Source organism: Caloenas nicobarica, chromosome 16 (assembly GCF_036013445.1).
Source record: "Caloenas nicobarica isolate bCalNic1 chromosome 16, bCalNic1.hap1, whole genome shotgun sequence".
NCBI lineage: Eukaryota > Metazoa > Chordata > Aves > Columbiformes > Columbidae > Caloenas > Caloenas nicobarica.
Genome location: NC_088260.1, coordinates 6,181,531 through 6,198,178, shown reverse-complemented (window position 1 = coordinate 6,198,178; position 16,648 = coordinate 6,181,531). Strand labels below are relative to the sequence as shown.

Below are 16,648 nucleotides of genomic sequence, written 5' to 3'. Positions count from 1 at the left end.
GGGACACGGGGCTGGGGGACACGGGGCTGGGGGGACACACGGGGCTGGGGGACACGGGGCTGGGGGGGGACGGGGCTGGGGGGGCACACGGGGCTGGGGGGACACACGGGGCTGAGGGACACGGGGCTGGGGGACACGGGCGCAGGGCCGCCCGGGCCAGGCACCCGCGTGTCTCCCCGGGCCGGCGCGGCCCCCGGGAGGTCGGTGCCGGTGCCCGTGCCGGTGCCCGTGCCGGTGCCGGTGCCGGTGGCGGAGGGCGGGCCCTGCCCGGGGCGGGGCGGCAGGAACAGGAAGGGCCGGGCCGGGCCGGGCGCACAAAGGCCGGGGCGGCGGGGCCGGGCCCGGGCGGGAGGCGATGGCGCTGGTGGCGGCGGTGGCCCGGGCCCTGGCGGCGCTGGCCCTGGCGGAGCGCAGCCGGCCCTACGCCGTGCTGCAGAAACAGAACCTGGGTAAGGAGCGGCGGCGAGGGACGGGGGGCAAATACGGCAGCGCTTGGGCGCCTTTCTGCTTGGTTTTAATTTTTATATATTTATTTATTTATTTATTTATTTATTTATTTTTAAAGCTAATTTGGGGCAGTGCCTCAGGGAGGGCGTTCAGATCCTAACGTGTCCTGCTCCCTCCTCCCGCAGTGCTGCTGGGCAGCATCCTCAGCGCCCTGGTCCTCACCATCATCCTCATGGCCGTCTGCGTCTACAAGCCGGTCCGGCGGCGATAGCGGAGCGGGAACCGGGGGCCGCTGTGGGGAAGCGCTGCCGGTTCTTCTCCCCGGTTCGTTCCCAGCCGGCCCGACGCCTCTCCCGCCAGCGCCGGGAGCTGCCCCGATGTCGTGTGCGCGGCTCTTTGCCCACGCAGCATCATGTGGCTCCATCGTGATGTGGCTTTCGACAACAGCATGGCCGGGGGCTGCACATCGCACCCCAGTCTTCAGCAAACTGACCCCCGGGACCGCTTCCCCGGCAAACCCGGTTGGGTTGGAGCAGGGTCTGTAGCAACGCACCTTCACCAAACGCAGCATTTCGGTGAGGCCGATGTGACACAATGGGCTCCAGAGCATCCCTGTCGCGGGTGCACCCGGAGCTTCGGGGGAGTGCAACCAGCACTGACACCTGCTCTGATCGGTGCCAAGGAGCCATCCTGGGCTGCTCCAAGAACACAGCCAAACTGCAGCGTTGCTGTCTGTCCAGCAGGCCTGCGCACTGGTTTACACCGCATCGGGTTTCGCTTTCTGATTAATTCAGTTCCTTGCTTGAATGCTGGGTCTTGAGGGTTTGCCGAGCAGCCTTCAAAAATAGTCTGAAGCAAAAAGCTCATTGACCCAGTGCAGCTGTGGCTGTTACCTCTGAGCAGAAATACTGAAGCATGAGCAGACCGTGGTGTAGCAGTTCAGGGACCGGCTCGTCATTCCTGACGTTATTGGCTTTAACTCTTAGCTAAACAGCCCCCAGCAGCCTTGCACCAAACCAGCCATGCGGAACCAGTTAGGAACTGGGGTGCTGGCCAGGGTTTCCAGCTTGTGCCCAGCACTCATCTCCTTGCAGGTGTGTGCTCCTGGGCAGGTTACTGGACACAGGAGCCCCCAGAAGCCGGGCAGATGCTGAGGCTGCTGCGTTCAGTCTCTGGTAGCACCTTGTGTTGAAGCTCCGGACGGACCTGTTCTATGCATTTTCAGTAACAAATTCAAGTGTTTATGCTGAAATCACACTCGTGTATAAATGCTGCTATTTTGTTTTGCACTGCTATGAGTAGTAACTGGATTTTGCTTATTAAGTATTACATTGGTATTTAACATAGAGGTGTTTCGTCTAGTAATTTATTTAGTGTTTTAAAACTTCAAGAACAATTGTGTTGACCTGTTGTCTCAAACCTTGTGCTGCCTCTGACATGTTTTCTGTTCGGTTTGTTTGAAGAACACTGACCACTCTCCTTGCAATGGGGATTTTCTTTGCTGCTTCTCTGTTAGTAAAGTGGTAGGATGCTGGCCTAGAACAGACCTAGTTAGTAATCTAAGTGAAACATGAGTGAGGATGCGAGGTAACGCTGTTCTGTTGCTTTCCGATCCTTTCATTTTTTTGCTCAGTGTCCTGTATCACTGATTTTTCTCGGTCCTTCATCTGCTGTGTAACTTGGCCGGTAGCTGTGTGCTGTTCAGGGGGTGGATGATGCAGCTTGCAGCCACAGCTCCACGCTCCCGGGAGCAGCGTTGTTGTTCACATTCACTCTTTGCTCCCTGCTATGTCTCTTTGTACAAATAAAAAGCTAAGTAAACAATCCAGGACTCCTATTTATTCATGAATGTTCAGTTTGTTATTAACTGGGCTGTAGCTGTAGGAAGGGATGAGGCAGTTCCCTTTGCCACCTCAGATAATCTTGCAGTTCTTCCCCCAGTTTCAATGGGGAGGTGAAGCCCCTGGTGTCAGGGGTGTTTGTTAGCAAGGAGCTGGTAATGGTAAACCAAAAAGGAAAGCTCATCCTGCTGTTACCAGCAGACATTAACAGGCAAGGTTCAGTTAACTCAGTTATGAAGACTATTTTGAATCAAAAGTCAGCCAAAGCAGTGTAAGAAAGATTTCCAAATTAAGCACATCGTGAATTGTTGTACATAAAACATTGAAACAACAGTCCTAAAGCACAAAGAAGTGCGGACTCAGTCTCACTTTAAGGAAGATACAGACCCACAGCACCAGCCCTGTGGAAATGGTATCACTTTGAAGAACATTAAATGGTGCTATTTAAAAGCCAGTTATAGTTTTAGAACAAACTACAGGTATTTTCACTCTGAGCTTCTGCTTTCCTACATAAGCCTCAAGCTTCCTTGGAAAGTGAAGTTGAACTTGGCTTCTATACAGCAGTCTCAACATTAATATTAAAAATACTACAACCTTCTGCTGATCTCCTCTCACTCACAAAGTGCAAGATATAAGCTGGAGCTTAAGGAAAGTGGCATCTGTTTCAGGGAAGCAGGACCTTCTAGTTTAGATGGAATGATGCAAATGTCACAGAAAGAAAAATCAAACAAACTACTCACTTTCTACAGTCCCAGACTAAGAATCAGAAGCAAAACAAAACTTGAAACTGCTCAATATTCTTTAGTTTACAATATAAAACCCAGAGAACAAGACAGCTTGAAAAAATATTTGCCTCCTCCCTCTTGCAACCTTTGAAATGCCTGATAGAAAAAAAAAAAAAAAAAAGCAAGCAGTGTCAGAAATGGTTTATAAAGGCTTTATTTCCACTGGAGGAAAAAAACATGGTTTCATCTCCTACCTCACAACTTTGTCAAGAGCTCAACGCAAGGCTTATTCCCTTTTTTCAACTGTGAAAGTCACAGTAATCCCCGTTTCCAAGCAAGCGGCAGCTCCAACCCAGAATGCTGCTGCTGCGCAGGGAAGTCAACGCTCCTGCAAACACCAAACGAGCTATGTAGGGATGCAAGCGGTATCGTTAAACAGAAACAGTGCAGATAGACCAGTTCTAGTGTACGCTAAAGGCATTTTAATCATTTGCAATGTAAAACAATGGATTATTGGTTTAAAAGAGGGCTCCAAGTTACCAACCGCCTCACTAGTTATGATCAAGTCCTTTTTATAGTGATTTTTATATTGGTTAACAGCTGGTTGCACAGAACTGCCCAGTTCTGCCCAAGGAATCAGGGCAGGATTAGGCGGCGAGATCAGCCCATATGTACCATAGGTTTCATCACACTTCTGCCAGCCAGAGCAGAGGAATATTGCTCCCATTTAGCTACGGTAAGGCTTTCCCATGGATGTATGTTGTGTACGTGTGGAGTGCACTTGAGAGTCACAGTGGAAGTGCTGTAAACACTGACAGAAGTGCAGATAAAACAGCTACAAACATACCATATGACGAAAGACCTGAGGAAAGCTGGTGAAAACATACTCGCGAATTGTTACAATACCATTTTTATGAGTGTAGTCATATTGGCTTGTTTTAAAAATCAATAAAAATATTCCGATAAAAAAATATATGTATTCACATGAAGGATGAGCATTTGAATTTTAAAAAGCAACACGCGTTTCCCTTTCAGATGACAGAATTAAATCTTCCAATAAGTATACATTAAAATTTCACCTGAATTTTTTTGTTTGAATTTAGCACCCACACACAGGCACGCACTCATGCACACACACCAAGTGATCGCAAAGCAGCACCTGTATCTATCGCTTCTTTCCTTGCTGCCCTTTGACTATGGGAACTAGCTGGTTTTGAATCGCTGCAGAAACTGCTGCTTTACTAGACAGATGGACCTGTTTTAGGATCCAAAATTTTACTGGCTACTTGTTTTGTCCTTTTTCAGAAAGCACTGGTTTAGTCTTGAGCTTGGATTAGTTGTTCAAGTATAAAATTATCCCTCTTAAGCAGGAGCACACGAAAAAAATCTCAGTAACTAGAGAAGAGATAATCACATATGAAGAAAACTAACAGAAAAGATCTGTCAGCATGTACACTGTCAGCATGAAGAACTACCCTAGGTGTGTATATGCATAGAGATACTCCTCCCTGTAACAACCGCAACAGACAATGGCTTTGAATTATTCAGAAATTACTAAGCAGATGAGTATTTCTTTGGTAAGTAATGAAGTTTTCCTCCTGAACTCCCCCATAAATCAGGTTTTCAAGCTTTAGTGCAATCCTATATCCTGCTGCTAAGCAAAATTTCCATCTGCTCTTCAATAAATACGTTTAGATCAAAACTTTTCCTTCAAAGCTCAGGCTGCATGGTTGGGGAGCCAAATGCAGAGTCCTGTGATCTGAAACTCCCTCAAACAAAAACGAATCAGCTTTTTGTAGCTGACGATGCCAACTAAGAAGGCAGGTGGAATGTTTACTTAAGCAACCCAGGAGTGGTCTTCAGACTGATAGCTCTGAAAGCCTTCAGTTTTAGGCAGATTGGGTCATCCTTATTTCAGGAGATCACTAGAGTTATTTTTCCACAAGAGAAAGCTGTAGAACTTGCTGGAGCTCAGCATCTTCCTCTTCACGACGTTGCTTCTCCCGTTCCTCCTGCTCTCGGACAGACAACTCCATGGCGAGCTGTAAGTCTTTTTCAAAGCTGGAAAGTTCACTCGGGCTGCTGCAGTGTGAGTTACCCGAGCTCGTTAGGTAGCTCTCCTGCAGTGCTCTGAAGGAGAAAAAGAACTTTAAGTAGTAAAGAGACAGAGCCTATTTCGTATTTCCCGCAATGATCCTTCCTAGCAACTGTTTTCTAACTGCAAACCTAAAAATCTCTCCCCAAAGGGCAGAAAACAGTTTTCAGGATAAGAAAGCAGTTGTTTTCACATCTGTGAAATTGCCAGTGTAAAACCTGTTCTTTGAAGGTTCCTCAGAATTTTTCATACATATTAACAGTTACATTTTCAATGGGCTTCTACAATAAAAACATTCTCACCTAGTTTAAAGGTAACATGATTTCCACACATAAAAGAACAAAGAAGATGCAGTTCTTTGTGTGCACAAAGATTTCTTTGCACTTAACTGCAGGATGACCCCACAAACACCAGAATGCATTCTCAAAGGTCCATTAAATCCATGTTACTGAGTTTTTAAGAATTACACAATGATTATAAAAAGAAAGAACAGCTACCCTGAAGTGTGCAGCATCTAAAAACCAAACACGCAACTCAGACGGACCCAATTTACTGTTTTAAGAGCAGAACAGAAGGACTGTGTTTATTTGTTGGGTAATAAATCTGCTATGTGCGCAGACCAGGCCCACAGCTGAGCTGAAGAGCTATACTAGATAAGTCAGGGAGCACAGTTTAGAGTCCTTGCTTTTACTTTTCTAGTAAAAGTTAGAAGCAGCAGAAGGAAGAGACCTTGAGTTCTGCACATCTGCTACCTACACAAAAAAACCCTGCAAAAATTGCAAAATTGCTTCATGCTACTGTTGGAAGTATTTTTGCTCTGTCACTGCATGACTTGATGTGAAAAAAAAATTAGTTACCTCTGATACTGTATATTGAAGTCCTGTGAATATGCAACTGCTCCATTGGAATGCATCCCCACTTCCTAGAAACAGGAAAAGACAGACAATTCCACAGCAGTTAGATCTGCAATGCAACTTACCCAAAGGTGACTCTTAAATCGTTAATTTATTCTTTGAAATACATTCTCTCTCTCTTCTGAGGTTCTTAGAAAACATCCTACGTGAAGCTTTCCACACATCGGTTTAATTCAGAGTCCTTGTCAACACTGTCAGGTTCGCACCGCACAGATCACAGCACACTTACTGGATTTCCACCGGATTCCAACAAACTCTGCTGAATAGCAAACTGCATGATCTCGTTATCTTCATCCTGCACATGTATGTTCCTGCCGTCATCTTGGACGTGGTAAGATTTGGGGATCTCAAACACTGACTGGTCAACCTCAAAATTAGCACCTACAGAAGCAAAATATAGTTACAAACATGGCATAGTCTATTTTTACAAGCTTTAACTTAAATTCTGATGAATGCTTACGCATGATTAAGTTAACTCCAAAAATTCAGATAAACCACCTGGCTAAATATACCTACACTCCAGATCGGCTGTTACGAGCTGCAGCTCCTTCTCACCTGTGAATGCTTCATTCTCTGCAGTGAACCCTCCTCTCTCCTGTGCATTCCACTGACAGAAACGTAAAAAGATGCGATCACTGGATCTTTCCATTCCTTACCTGAATCACACTGCGCACCTCCACCCATTTGTGATGTTGTTTTTTCAGCTGTCCTGCAGCCATTAACATTTTCAAATGTAATTCGGGCATTCAGCACATGAAATAAGGGAATTTCTATAAGAAAAAGCACAAGATTTCTATAAAAAAGAGAACTCTTTCATTCACTTCCACACCTACAGCCCCATCAAACCCTTACGTGTTTATTGAATATAATCCGTAAGCAGCATCCTGTAATAACAAAGCAAATAGTAACTCACTTCACCAAGAAGTTGGCCTTAGTCATTCTCACTCTGTCTCTAATCTCTTATTTTATAATAAGATTTGCCAAATCTAAGGCATTGAAGCTAAGAGGAAAGGGCAAGCAACAACTCATTCTTACTGAAATGATACTGTCTTTAAAGTTATATTTCTGTTCTGGCCATTCAGAATTTGGATTCAATAACCCCAGATGTATGAGACACATACGTCTGAGTTCTCAGTTCCCAGATACAGGTGACATTAGCCCAACAGAGCCTGACAGGTATTTTGCAGGATGATTCTCTTATTATTCATTTTGAATGCAATTCTAAGTACACTGAGAAGAAATAATAAATAACAAGTAATTGAACCAGAATTCTTGACTGGCAATTGATATCAATGGAGCTCAAATTTTGCCCATTACTAGATTCTAGGACCAACCTCTCTCAGAACACAATCCCCCTCCAGAACTATAAGTTCACTCTGGAACCCAATATAGAACCTTTGGGTGAGCCAGAACCCAAATCTAGAACCTGCTCTAGATCTTTCATGCAACCCTCTACCCAGTCTAGACCCTTTAAGTGACCTAGAACCCAATCTAGAACACTCTCTAGAGCACTCGAGTAACCTAGAACCTTATCTAGACACACATCCACTCCCAGCAAACCAAACAGCTCCAGAATTCATACCAGCTCTAACAATGATGGCACCAACACCACTTGAGCTCTACAAACAAAGAACCCGCAAACCAGCCTCTGGAATGGACTTGGACTCTGGGCCCACCCACATACCACTCAGATCCAGGAAAGGACTTTTCATCTTCAGCCATAAAAACACTTGAGATATAGATGCAGTGTCTTCATTGGCACAGTGTTCTATGTCTAGCTTGTTGCCTCGCTTTAGAGGACAGAGGGGGTTTTTTTTTAAGTGAATGGGTTTCTGACATTTTTGTCAGCAGAGCTGGCTGCCACAGTGGAGGGGAGTGGGTGTTTTACTACAATCTCTTTGGTTTTGAATTTTATTTCATTTAACTTCATTTTTTAAGGTACTTGTTTTGGCTACACATCTGTCTTACTGACACTGTCCTGAGGTCTCCAACTTTTAACATTCAGTCATTCATAACATTTTCAGACAGCTTTTTGTGGCTGTTGTTAGACTTAAGCTTTATAGTCCTGGACTTTCTTAGAAATGTTGGGATATGACTTAGCTTGGCACTTGCTCAGTGGCCCTGGGACCTTTCTTCACAAGCCAGCAGAAGACCAAGTCTGTCATGATAGCTGACATTGTACTCTCACATAGGACTGGTTTAAGGCTTTATTCTATTGCAAATGGAGATACTATTTTCATTTTGGATCTAGGATGGGCATTCCATTTAAGAGTGCCGCTGCTTTCAATGATACTCTAGTGTTCTGGATCAAGATAGCTTTCATTTTGCATGGCATTGCTCACTTGCCATGCCCCCTTCCCTGTTGGCTTCTGCACTCAGAGCTTCTAAGCACTTGGGAATTACATAGGGGTGGAAATTAGCACGTTATTCATTTGCCGCACCATAGAATCATTTGAGTCATCGGCAAGTGCCACTGTACTCAGCACTGGTGAGGCCCCACCTTGAATATTGTGGTCAGTTTCGGGCCCCTCATCATAAGAAGGACATTGAAATACTAGAGAGAGTGCAGAGGAGGTGACAAAGCTGGTGAGGGGCTGGAGCACAAGTCTGATGAGGAGCAGTTGAGGGAACTGGGGCTGTTCAGCCTGGAGAACAGGAGGCTGAGGGGAGAGCTTATCGCTGTCTGTAACTGCCTGAAAGGAGGTTGTAGCATAGAGGGGGTTGATCTCTTCTCCCAAGTAGCAAGTGATAGGACAAGAGGAAATGGCCTCAAGCTGTGCCGGGGAGGTTTAGATTGGATATTAGGAAAAAATTCTTCACAGAAAGGGATGTCAGGCATTGGAACAGGCTGCCCAGGGAAGTGGTGGAATCACCATCCCTGCAGGTGTTTAAAAGGCATTTAGATGAGGTTCTAAGGGACGTGGTTTAGTGCTGGAGTTAGGTTATGGTTGGACTCAATGATCCTGATGGTCTTTTACAACCAAAATGATTCTATGATTCTATTCTATGAGATGACTAGTAAAAAAATAACATGGTTTTTGTAAATATATCCTGCAAATCCAATATAATGAAAGGAAATGAAGAAGATGCTACAATAAAAATCGCTAAATATTACCAATTTTGACAGGAAATCCTGGCGGAAATTCCAGAGTGATGAAATCCCTAAGTCTGGCAAAATGAGCACTGGTTCTGGCCATCAGATCAATGATTGGAGTGACTTGTTCCACAAGAGACAAGGGAAACTCTTCACTCATCCACAAGGTTGCTTTAAATCTTAAACAGAAAGTTACATAAAAGCATCTTAATTTTACGGTTTAGGAAGAGATGCAAAGCAAAACACGTAACGTTGTCGCCTGCTTCATACATTTCAAAGATTCAGAACAGTCGCTACTCTCAGAAACCAAACCACGTTCCTGGTCAGACTAAAGGCAAAGCACAGCAGGTTCCTAATAAGTTACAGCACCAGTCCAAATGTTTTCTTTCACATAGTGGAAGAAGAACTAGACTGTGGCTAAATACTTCAAGATCTCTCTTCTGATTAATTTTGGAATCTGGGTGAAAACCACACTGGATATTTGTAAAAATGGTTTCCAGAGATTAGATGACTGGGGAGAAACTAAAAATAATTAAAATTTTATTTCTCACTTCTGCGTTCGAATGGTGACTTCTTTCGGCCTTCCTATGTCTCTACCTTTCAAATCAAATTCTGGGTCAAAATATTCCTCCAGAGTAATAGCAGTAGGATTGTTACTTGCAGCATACTCTGTTGTCTTGGTCGTACTCTATAAAGAAAGAGAGAAAAAAAGCCCACGAATGTAAGGAACAAATAGACAGTGGCTACTATGAGAAACTTTTAAGTTACCTCTTGTGAAGCAAGTACCTGCTATTCATACAGAACATTCGAGGGCTTCAAACAAATAAAAACATCCTCAGTGAAAATTTAAACCTCATAATCAAAATTGCTGCCAAACTAAGGAAACAAGAGGTGATTCTACATGCCCAGAATTTCTAGCAGCACAGATCTCTGTGCTGCGGTGACCTGTTGCGGCATCAAAGACACTCACCTGAGCGCCGTATTCATGCTCCACCGTACCCAGAAATGATTCCAGGGGATTCCTGTCAGCTTCAGATAACAGGAGGAGGAAAAAAAAAAAATCTATTACTATTAATTAGCAGTAAAATTTACATACACAGCAGGCTAACATGCAAGGCTTCCAACCCGAAGTGAAGTAAACCGTTCACATTTTCCGCAAGCTTTACTAAAGCTGACTGTACAGAACAGGTAAAATACACAAAACAGAGGCAAAGATTTTCAGTGGTCTCTGTGATGAGCAGATAGCTTTATTATTCACAGTGCCTCTCCTCCTGGGCCCCAAGGTGGCCAGTGTAGGACAGTGTTCCCATACAAGGTTACAGGCTGGTCATCCTTTACTGTAGTTTAAATACATGTGCAAGTAAAGCAGGGCAAAGCCAGCATGAGAAGTATTTCCCTTGCCTATCTGCCCAGTTCTTCTGCAGTCACACAGAGAAGGTATCAGAGAGCCAAAAGGTTCTACTTGTTTCCATTTGTCCTATAGGAAAACTACCTTTATATCTTTTCTTCTCCTCTTCTGTTAAATGTTCTGTTCGGATTCTTGTGACCACATTCACGTTGTTTGCAATGTATACCTTTAAAAAAAAGGACAAAAAAAGCATCATAGGTTAAAAACCAGATTTTGCTCTAGTAAAACACCATGTGCACAAATCTGAACACAGAATAAAGCAGCATGGATCCGCCTCTCATTGGCAAAGGTCTTAATCTCTAACATACTGATGATCAACACAAAATGCTGCACTTTGATTTTTCTATTCACTTTGCTATAACAGAAATCCCACAGAATATATTCTCAACAGGCCTACAATAAGGCTGAAACCACATGCCACCTGCTGGGGAAGCTGATAAAATAAGAAACCCTGCAAATCATACACCACAGTATCTCCAGAGAGCATTAATCCTGCAAAGCATCCTGTGCCGAAAGAATGGCAAAGGAGTTTGGTCACTGGCTTTCAGGCAAGAGAAGTCGGCTCTCGACGGGAAGTTTAAGAGCTGAAATATTCAGGAAATAAAGGCAAAACATAATGACACATCGGTTAGCTATAAGGCCTCTTAAAAGAATGGAATGGGCTTTACCTTTGCTTCATAGCCATTTACGCCTTCTGCTTTTTCTGTCCTCCACACCCAGAATCCAGATGTGGTTCTGACAAAAAGTGCACACCACAAGCGTCACCACAGTTGCATTTCTACACAATCCCCAGCCTGTTTTTCTAAAACTGATTTTAAACAACATTTGATAGGTTATCTCATTATTAACCCCAGACAAAAGCACAGGCCAACCTGTCCTCAAACACATATCACAAGAGGGCAGAGGACGTCATACCCATTCTGTCCTCACTCGGTCCATGGCCAAAGCGCAAAGGCTCAGACAGAGATTTTAGATCGAGATGTGGATACCTGAGCCACAGAGGAGGACATAAGGGGCATCTGTAATCTTGAAATGTTTATTTGTTCCGAGAAACTTTGCATCTTACCTTTCAAAAGCAATATTTTTTGTATCAAGGCACGTATTAATAATTGGAGATGTAAGGCGTCTTTCCACATCTTTTCTTTTTGGTGTCATAGATCCTAACGTCAAACGCTGCATGTGCTGGGAAATCTCAAAACGCTCCGTGGTAACAAACTTATCATCGTGATTGATCTCAATCAGTTCTGCCCAGCCTCCAGTATCTGTTGGAAATGGTACATCTCGATCTAAGAAACTTAGCAACAGTATTCCAAATGAAAAACTGAGAATACACTGTATGTAAAATCAGGATGGACACTAGTTCACTTAAATTTGCACTCAGCTGCAATCAAATTTGGACCCGTATCTAAAATTAGCTTTTATTTGGGAGGCAGGAGAACAGAAGAGGTAAAACTAAGTAAAAGATTTAGAGTCAAATTTTAGCCCTTTTACCAAATTTTGACCTCAGATTTCTCAAAAGAAATTAAGCCATTACATCAAACCACTAAACAGTATCTCTATGAGACACTCATGGAATACATGTATAAAACTTTTCTACAATTTAGTATTCAGCCTCAACAGGTCTTTTTGTGCAAAATCAGGATTTCTCATTGTGGGTCACATAGTATTTGGTGATCAATGTTGCAGACATGCTAAAATATTTACCTTCTCCCTTGAAAATTAAGCTACGCCTTCCTCTCTCCCAGCTCATATTTTCAAAGCCCAGTAAAGTAAGATCGACACGCAGCTTGGCGCCGCTTTTCCAGATGCGGCAGACATCGCTTGGACAAACTCTAGAAACCAGTGGGACTATAAAAGAAAAATGGAATAAATGTAAATAGAAAATATTCAGGAGACCAAGCACACAGAGTGTCTGAGCTCAAGCAGACTGCATCACTGTCTTAGTCGTCAATAGCCAGAGACAGGTAAACAAAACCCCAAGAAAAGTCTTCAGCAATTCTAACAATGGCTTAACTCTCCATTAAAAAACAAAACAAAAAACCCAAATCAACCAAATAAACATGAAACAAAGAATAAATGTGCAACAAAAATATAAGAGGTTATTTTGAGAGGTAAAGAGATAACTAATTTAGGGAGCAGATGTCTCTCTGTGTATCTTCTGTGACATTTGTACACAAGCTGCTTAAGTCCCTTTGTCTACAGTTCAGAAGAGGTAAAGCTGACCAGGATTCTTACCCCAGCTAGTGAACTCCCATTTCATTTCCACATAAAAGTCAGGAGTCTGGGGAAGGAAAATACTCCATGAATACTTCATGAAATAGTTTTAATCTAACATTCAGCACAACATTTCTCATGGACATTTTATATAAAGGAAAAGAAACAAAAAACCCAACAACTGGAGACATGATAAATGAACATTAAAAAAATGAAACTATCAAACATAAAAGATGTTGACCCAGAACTGCTGCTTTCTGATGAGCTGTGCTACCTTATTTTACTGTAGCAGCAGTAACACCTTCAAGATTCACCCCCCAATGTTGGAGTTCATGACTAAGGATTTCAAAGAAAAGTCAAGGAAAAAGTCTCCATCTCTCACAGTGCTACAGAATATGCAAGTTGAAACAACTGCTCATCTGATTTCAGTTCACTTAGCCGAACTACTTGAATGAGAATTGCGGTTTGGAGTGAGATATTTAAACTAAATAATGACCTCATTGATCTTTTGGAGTAATTCAGGAACTCCTCCGAGTGTCATGGAGGTCTGCTGGTAGTCCCGATGCTGCAGAATCATTTGTACCATCTCCGGATCTCCTGTACTCACAGCCTCGTGTAAAACTGGAAGAAATCCACACACAAGCTAGTTTCAGTTTGCTTTCTGAGCAAAATACATAGTGGAAAAGTGGTCAAAATACATCATCTACAACTGAAAAGCATTAACGCACAACTTCTGTTTTCCAAGTTATCTTTACCTGTCCATCCCTGCATGTTCTCTTTAGTTACGTCTGCCTTGTGTTGAAGAAGGACTTTGGCAGATTCGATATAACCCAAGGAAACAGCGAGATGCAATAAGGTCCGGCCTCGGGGATCACGTTGGTCAACATCCTGTTGAGTAGCCGAGAGAGACGTAATGCTGAAGCTGTCCTACCAAATGCAGCTACTCAGAGCGCACTGAGAAGAGTTTACATCAATAAAGCTTGTCAGTAGTAACCCAGGAGTCAATGTTCCCCAGGTATTCCCACCTATCAGTCTGTGGTGCACAGTTTTCAAATGCGACTGTGCTGCCCTTCTGCACCCCGTACAGCACAATCTTACTTCCCCGCTGAAATAAAAAGATAAGCAGAACGGGGCCTATAAAACCACCACGGTAAGAACTGGTATCTCTGTAAGACACAACTGAGTTTTCGTTGATGCTCCTCATTTCTTTTTCTGTAATTATCTCCCCTTCTGTCTCCCTTCAGAAGGTGTCTCTTTCAGGAGAAGACAGGAGTTCTAGTCTGTGTGCACTGCACCATGGGCAGTCGACTCCCTGAGACACCAACAGAGGGTTTAACATTATACAACGTAATGGGAGGGAGGAAGGAAAAAAAAATAACAGGGCATACAACAGCAATTTTGTATAGCACTTTTTGAAAGTATAGAAGCAAATGGTATTTTACAAAGCGTCCATCTGACTGACACACACAGCACAATGAAGAGTGAGTGCATTTGTACAAGCCACTAAAAAAAAAAAAAAAGAAAACTACACAGGCATAAATATCCAAAACATGCAAGCACAACATACTCATACCTTACATATTTTTCACTATTAGCTTAGAGATTTGAAACAGAAGAGCATCTATAACTAAAGGAAAAGGGGAAAGTCAATAGCAGAATAAGAAAGGAAAGTTGTTATGCAAGTTAACACGGCTACCCGACAGCAGTAAGTTGGAAAAATCACAAACAGAGTAGGGAAAGCTTCATTTTAAAGCATTCCCTTTTCACTTCTGTGTGGAACACTGATTAATATGCGTCCCCACTTCCTACAGCCCAAACACCTCTTGCACTGATGAGTCAAGGACTCTTAAGGTGTCCGTCCCCATCCTGTGCTGCTGTTACCGGTCACAAACACTCGACCCGTTGTTCATACCCAGCGCAGCTGGCGAGCATCTCCAGATCCCTCACGCACCCCTCCGCCAGCAAGAAGCTTATCCCAAGCAAGCAGGAGGAAACACATCTTTGGAATACTTTAAAAAACAGTAAGTTATTTAAAAGCAATAAAGGAAGTAAGAAGGAGACATATTCCATCTGAACACACTGCTCATTTCCTTACAGTATAAAGCGTTTGAGGGAGGAAGCAGCACTTCACAGGTGGGAACTGCAGCCTCAGACGATTCTTATTTAACAACAGTCTTTCACAGGCAAGAACGTTATTGAAACAGAAATAAATACACTGAAGCAATATGCCAGTACGGCTAAAGATTTTGTTAAGGAACAAGATCACATTAATTACATAAAAAGTAATTGCATTCCAAAGATTGTCCCCAAAATAGGACGGGAGCATGCTCGAAGCAAGCATTAGTAGTGTGGTGCACTGTTAGAACTGCCGATGAGAGTCGCTAGTCAGGAGGTGGCACAGCTGATCTTTGGCTCATATACTTGTAGTGTCAGGTATAATGGAATTAACATGCTCTGTTCTGCAAACCCTGCTCCGCACCAGCGAACGTCAGAGTTCTCACACAGCATCTCAGCGAGACGGATGTTCAGTGCTCGAGCTCTGCTGCAGCTTTTCAGGCTATTTCCTTACATCATTACCATTTCTCGCTCAGCTGTCCCAGAGAGGGAACAGCTTGGTATTTTTCTACTCTACAGCACGAAAACAATGATCCATTTTTTTCACCAGAGATGCTGGAAACACTCCAGCCAGTATAAAAGTGCTGCCCCCAGAGTCCCAGACAGCAAAGAAACTGTAAGAACTGCTGGTCCTCAGCAAAAGGCACATTTCATCTTTGGCGTCAGCAGACACCTTTGCCGTACATTGACTTCCCATTAAGGTAAGCAATATTTACTGCTTTTCTAGCACAGAAAAAAAAAAATTAATGTCCATCATATCTGCTCTTCCTGATCATTTCAATGACTCATGCTACTTTCTATAGAGCTGTTCTGCAACCGGCACTCAAACGCTCTGAGCGCAGCTTTGTGGATAATAAGTCAATGTTTAGTATCTTACATAACAAAAAGTATATCCCTGTGCCTTCTTACATCACTCCCGCAACCACAAACAGACAGGTAATAGAAAAAGAAGCGCAGCAACCCCACGAGCCCAGACCTGGCAGCACCACTAAGGTAACTTCTCCGCACAAAGGCAGCGAGCGGGGGGCACCTGTGCCACAGCTCAAGCTCTTCTGGGGCCCCCAGCCCCCCAGTCTCCCGGTGCCCCCGTTACCTGGCCCCGCAGCTCCTCATCCAGCCGCCTGTAGTCGTTATTCCAGACCAGGACGTGCAGGGGGAAGGCGCTGCCGGCCCTGCCAGGGCAGCTCATGGCGGAACACACCTGGGGAGCGGAGAGACGGTGCCCTCACTGCGCCGCTCTTTATTTTGGAGACCCCCGATCGCTCAGGCCTTGAGCCCTTCAGCTTCTCCTCCCTCCTGGCCCCCACCTGCCCCACGTGTGGGGGGGAACACGGGGCTGCAAGCCCCTACGAGCCCTTCACCCCGCTGCAAGGAGCACCCCACGCAAAACCCAGCTCCTGGGGTCCCCTGCTCCCGGGCACCTCCCTCAGGTCCACCCTGCAGAGGGCCCCTGCGCCCCTCAGCCCTCGGGGTGTCCTCTGCTCCGCACACCCCTGCGCATCCCCTGCTCCCGAGCCCACCCACCGTCTCACACTCCAGGGAGGCCTCCTGCTCCCCTCACCCCCGCTCCTCAGGGCCTCCCCGGGTCCCCGCACCCCGACCGCTCCCCGCCGCCCCTTCCTAGCTCTGTGGAGCAGCGGCCGGAACGCACCACAGCGCGGCCGGTGCGGGGGAGGGGGCTCCCCCTCGGCTCCCCTCAGCCTGCCGCCACCGGCGAGCCCACGGAAAAAGGAAGTTGCTGCTCCCCGCCTACCCTACCCCCCCCGCGGGCGGGCAGATGGAGCGTCCCGCCCAC

At 44.8% G+C, this 16,648-nt stretch overlaps 2 protein-coding genes across 3 annotated transcripts; one reads left to right on the top strand and one right to left on the bottom strand.

Annotated features, from left to right (window-relative positions):
• The first annotated feature begins 331 nt into the window (after positions 1 to 331).
• On the top strand, positions 332 to 2,226 carry C16H12orf76 (chromosome 16 C12orf76 homolog). Its single transcript, XM_065646654.1, has 2 exons — positions 332 to 449; positions 633 to 2,226. The coding sequence occupies exons 1-2, from the start codon at positions 356 to 358 to the stop codon at positions 716 to 718; spliced, it is 180 nt and encodes a 59-aa protein (XP_065502726.1). The 5' UTR covers positions 332 to 355; the 3' UTR covers positions 719 to 2,226.
• A 1,002-nt stretch (positions 2,227 to 3,228) lies between these two features.
• Positions 3,229 to 16,594, bottom strand: ANKRD13A (ankyrin repeat domain 13A). Of its 2 annotated transcripts, none has more exons than XM_065646191.1 (16): positions 16,505 to 16,594; positions 15,947 to 16,054; positions 13,494 to 13,626; positions 13,235 to 13,359; positions 12,760 to 12,805; positions 12,229 to 12,372; positions 11,591 to 11,786; positions 11,193 to 11,259; positions 10,609 to 10,690; positions 10,087 to 10,145; positions 9,668 to 9,804; positions 9,138 to 9,295; positions 6,679 to 6,792; positions 6,252 to 6,403; positions 5,966 to 6,030; positions 3,229 to 5,143 (listed from the first exon to the last, which is right to left on the bottom strand). In XM_065646191.1, the coding sequence occupies exons 2-16, from the start codon at positions 16,040 to 16,042 to the stop codon at positions 4,945 to 4,947; spliced, it is 1,773 nt and encodes a 590-aa protein (XP_065502263.1). In that variant the 5' UTR covers positions 16,043 to 16,054; positions 16,505 to 16,594; the 3' UTR covers positions 3,229 to 4,944. The 2 variants fall into 2 exon arrangements, with proteins under 2 accessions (XP_065502263.1, XP_065502264.1); XM_065646192.1 differs by lacking the exon at positions 16,505 to 16,594 and adding an exon at positions 14,312 to 14,365 and having other exon boundaries at positions 15,947 to 16,031.
• Between the last annotated feature and the right edge of the window lie 54 nt (positions 16,595 to 16,648).